The 4,723-nt window shown below is 49.6% G+C and overlaps 1 protein-coding gene across 1 annotated transcript; it reads left to right on the top strand.

Annotated features, from left to right (window-relative positions):
* Positions 1-823: 823 nt before the first annotated feature.
* On the top strand, positions 824-3,663 carry LOC131214249 (suppressor of lurcher protein 1-like; the record flags this gene model as incomplete). Its single annotated transcript, XM_058208627.1, has 6 exons — positions 824-1,027; positions 1,094-1,165; positions 2,194-2,359; positions 2,511-2,628; positions 3,224-3,313; positions 3,401-3,663. Coding segments are annotated over 6 exons (913 nt in total), but the record flags the coding sequence as incomplete, so codon positions are not given.
* Positions 3,664-4,723: the final 1,060 nt, after the last annotated feature.

The following is a 4,723-nucleotide window of genomic DNA, read 5'->3' as shown; positions in this document are numbered from 1 at the left end:
TGCGACGCTTTGTTTTGATCGATCTGACCATGATTCAAGGTTCTGAAGTTCAGCGCTATCGCCCGACCGATCGACCCTTTGTGCTCGATACATTATGGGCACAACGTTATGGGGCCAGAACCAGAGTGCATTCTATTTGCGGGCCAGGCGGCCCGTGACGCAAAACCGATCCGCGAGGTCAACCATTATCATCTGCACCCTCACCGGCAACGCACACGCTCTGTCAATGATGGTCACGAAGTCGGGGCCAAAAATAGTCCTTTTGTTTATATCTCTTTGTCATCCATCGTCATCATCGCCGTAGAGTTTATTTGTCTCCCTTTGCATAACAACGATATGGGCACGGCGCGATAGCGTCGGGTTGAGCGTGGGATGGCGTATGGGGCCGTACAAGTAATCCGCTATTTTAAGACACCCATCGGGGTAGCCACCGCACCCAGCCTCCGGTCCTCGGTGCTAATCCGGTGTCATCCGATACCCGTATGAGAAGCACGCTACACGCTGAATCGGTGTACCTTGGGGAGCTTAGGCCCGACCCGCACGACCAGGCACACGTCCGTCCGTTGTGCCAAGTCCTTGGCACACAATTTATGCTCGCGCCTGAAATCAAAGTAGTACACGGCCCTGCGAGCCGACCAAAGGTCGGCGTTTGAAACAGTCATGGAGGCGCCTGGTGGCTCACGGTACCGAACTGGCTGCGTACCCATCGGGTGTCCGGGATGCCTGGCCCACCGACTGGGCAGCTTGGTCTAGTCCCGCCCAATTTAATTAACACTTACACGCTGCACGTCTGCACCGTGGCTAGCCGTGGGCCATTTATTAACTGGCCGGGCTTTCGATCTTCGTTCTCTGTTCCTTTTCATGGCCCGTTCCAGTAGCCCAGGAACCGTGCAGCCGGCTCGTGTTCACCTCCGGCCGTGTCCGAAACGGTAGCATCGCACCGTCCCACTCGAAGCACTCCGGGTTGTTCCCGTCGAGCCTGTGCCAGCTGTACGAATTTGTCGGCGATGGCGCCGAACGTGTGCAGGTAAGCCGGCCCAGTGCCTTCCTTTCGCAAGCTCTTCCTTTCGTAACTCTTCTTTCCACTCCACAGATCATATTTTCCGAGTTCCGGTTGCCGTCGAAGCTTGGGCCCACCGAATGCGGCGACACGGATATCCTAATGGTAATTAATTTTCACTTAAATGCCAGCGGTCGGGTGGCACACCTACGCTCCGGACAGGTTCATTTATTTTGGGACAAATCTTCCGCCGAAGATCCAAGGCCGTATTCGCCCGGCGCGCTGTGGCAATGAAGACGGGCACGGACCCATTGATCACCTTGGTTGGGTTGGATTGAAACGATAAGCCTGTCGGAGGCGGTTGGGTTTTGGGGCACCGCATCGTTTTAGGTATTGTGGGACACGGGCCTGTTAAATAATTCATTACTCTTCAGATCAAACGTGCCTCGGGCCGATTCTCCTGTCGTAACTGCGCAGGAATATCCTTCTGCACTTGATTAAACGAGCAACACGCGGTGAGTGCTCTTTGTGCTGCCAACGCAAAATCGTGGCTAAAGTATCCGGAACTGTCCTTCGTATCCACGTAATTGGATAATTGAAATTAAACAGACTTCACGAAATAGTGTCGAACACGACACGAATGCGTTTTATCCAAATAACCGAAACGAGAAGCACGCCCGGTTCCGCAATGTAGCCAATCGGTGGGCAAGTCTTTGCCACAAACGTGTTGCTCTTGCATCAGAATATTCCAACTCATTCGCGGATTCGCGAGACTGGCAAATTCCCTGCCAGTCGATAGGGTGTACGGTAAATAGGGAAATTTACAATTTACTGCACAATAACAATGGGCGAGAGTTTTCGTTTTACTGAACACGTGCAGCGCTTGGGGCACGCTTTGCAACCTTGTGGGCAGAAACATCAGTTCCCCGGCTCTGGGAGTAGCTATTTCGTGCTCCAACGGGAGGGCTGTTCGTTTTAATCTCGTTGGGTTTATGGTTTCATTCAAAAGCAACTCGCTTCGGGCGAAGAGGAAACGATTCGTGAGGCGATTGGTAGCGCCATGCATTCCACATCGCCCAATAATGTTCGCCATGTTTGAGTGGCTGTCGAATTCGAGTTCATCCATCGAGCCGGAAGTCGATTGGAAGACCTCGGCCGGCGCAAAGATCGATCGCTATCATCTATTTCCGCAGGTCTATTACATCGTCGACGAGCGCGAGGAGCTCGTTGAAACGCTGTGCGGTGACACCCTGCCGAAACCGATCCTGTCCGAGGGTCCACGGTTGCTGCTCGAGTTCCGCAGCAGCTACAACAATACGGAAAACAAGGGATTTACCGGAGACTTTTTCTTCATCACCAGTACGTTGGAAACGCCGCTGAAAAGCGATTGATTAATGATGCGGTGGCAAACAATTCCTTATTGATTCGTTCGTTCGGTTCTTTCACGTCTTTATTCCGCCGTGGTTCGATTGTTCTGCCGCTCGCTCCGGGTGATGATGGCGATCGACAGATTTCGGCATACCGACGGGCCGGCAGCCGAACCAATCGGAGTGCATCTTTCACTACTTCAGGAACGCCACCAGCCAGGGATGGATACAGTCACCCAACTTTCCCGGAGCATATCCAAGGTTAGCGGTGTGCAAGATGTTTACGACCTCTTGGCCTTTCTGTGTCTATTTTTGTCCCTTTTTAGAACCGTGAGTGTATGTGTGTTTAGTATCCTGCTGTCACTCGGAACGTTTGACCGCATCGATGAGTGGCTGTCAGCTTTTCGTTGGCCATTCTTCTCCATTAGGCCTGTCACGGTCCATTTTTGGCAATCCTCATTTGTTTATTACTTTAGGCGCAATTGTGTCCATGAACTGTTAACTGCTACGTCGTACTGCATTCTTGAAATGCGTAGTATTACCGCAAATAAATGGACAGGACATGAACATGGATTTTTCAGTTATTATGACTAATTTGGCTTAAATTGTTGAAAGTTTTTAGATCTAAGAGTATTTGGTTAAAAGAAGAGTCTAGAGTCTAGTCTAGTCTGTCTAGAGTTCGATATTCATTTTAGACAAACTTGAAATGTAATATGCATGCAGTTAAAACCGAATTTAAGAATGTTTTCATGTTTATTGACAAAAGTCGTTGAAATTGTAACCTTCAATGGTTCCAGAGGCCCTGTTTCAAAAATCCATTTCAAGCCCATTTCCGTTTCCATCATCATGCCGGCAGGAACATCATGTGCCACTACCTCTTCCACGGTGGACCGCATGATTACGTTCACGTTCGTTTCACGTACTTCGACATTGAAGGAATACTGCCGTAAGTAGCGGCCGGCTTCGTCTTTACCGTCGCTGGCGGAGTCGTTCAACCTGACCCGGCCCGACCGGCCACCGTTTTCTCTTTCAGCTGCGATGAGAGCTCAGCCAGCGATTACGTGGAGTTTTCTAATTTTAACACGCGCGATCGCAAGTATGCGCTGTACTGCGGTAAGTGGCGTGAGTTGGCGGTCCGCTCCGATGGGCGGTTCTTCCGAATTACGATGGCTTCGAACGATCGGCTTGATGGCACGGGGTTCCGCGCGCTCTACACGTTCGAGACGACGCAGGCTACGACGGAGACGGAGGGTTCCGTCGCCGGTGCGATGGACAAGGTCACAAGCAGTGCCGAAAGTGAGTAGATCAGTGCGTTGAATCCTTCGAGTCCGGTGGTTGCAGTGTGTTGCATACTTTCAGGCGCTATGCCAACTCCCAAGACCCAAACCACAAACTGTTGCAAAATTTCGCTTCTTCTAGTTCTTTGTGTTTTCTTCGTTTTGGAAATGCAAAATTTCGTTTAAGAAGATTGATTAAGAATATGAATAAAATTGAAAGATTTCTATTTTATTATTTCACTTTGTTTTTGTTTCACTTTATTCAATTGTTTCGCTTATTGAAGACTTGTGTTTGTTATTTGTTGTTACATTTGTGCGTTGATTAACGCGTAACGCGTAACGATGTAACGTAACGTAACGGCCGATTTGAATTTCGAATGAGATCGATCAGATTGAGATCATTGATGAATTGTATTTTGTGAACGGTTTAATGCGATTCGAAATATTGAAATCAGTTTTACATCACCCTGATTTGTGTGACACTACACTAAGCACACGAACACACACTAAAACCACAGGTTATACAAATTAAATTACGGCAACTTTGTTTATCTGGTTGCTCGAAATGTAAGGGGCATAACAACTTTCGGTACACCAGAAAGGTGCCGTGGCCCGCGCCAGACCGTGCAAACAAATAAATTTATGTGCCTCACCCTGCCTCACCAAATACGTGAGCCTCACCTGGCCGGCGTTTTGTCCGTTCGTTCTCTAAATTTGCTCCATTCCACAGATTTGCCGGTGTTGTCGTTAGGACTGTCGCTGTTGGTGCCGGTGGCACTGATTACGGTCGCGTTCGGCTCCGCACCCGACGTCATTAGGATCATTGGTTTAAAGCTAATAAAATTCCTCCAAGACTGATGACAACATTCCGTCGGCCGCTTGAGCGGGGAGCACCCACGGAAACGGCATGGAAAACCCCGCCCGGCTACGGTCTGCACGCAAAATTGCTTCCGTTATCAGTTTCCGTACCGGAGATTGAAGGTGGAAGGAGGTGAACCAACTCACACACCCCGGAAACATTCCTCCCCCGAGTGTGGGCAGAGTAACGACTTCAGCACATTAAAGTGAATGAATGAAGG

Source organism: Anopheles bellator, unplaced genomic scaffold (assembly GCF_943735745.2).
Source record: "Anopheles bellator unplaced genomic scaffold, idAnoBellAS_SP24_06.2 scaffold00369_ctg1, whole genome shotgun sequence".
NCBI lineage: Eukaryota > Metazoa > Arthropoda > Insecta > Diptera > Culicidae > Anopheles > Anopheles bellator.
This window is presented reverse-complemented; position numbering and strand designations above follow the sequence as displayed.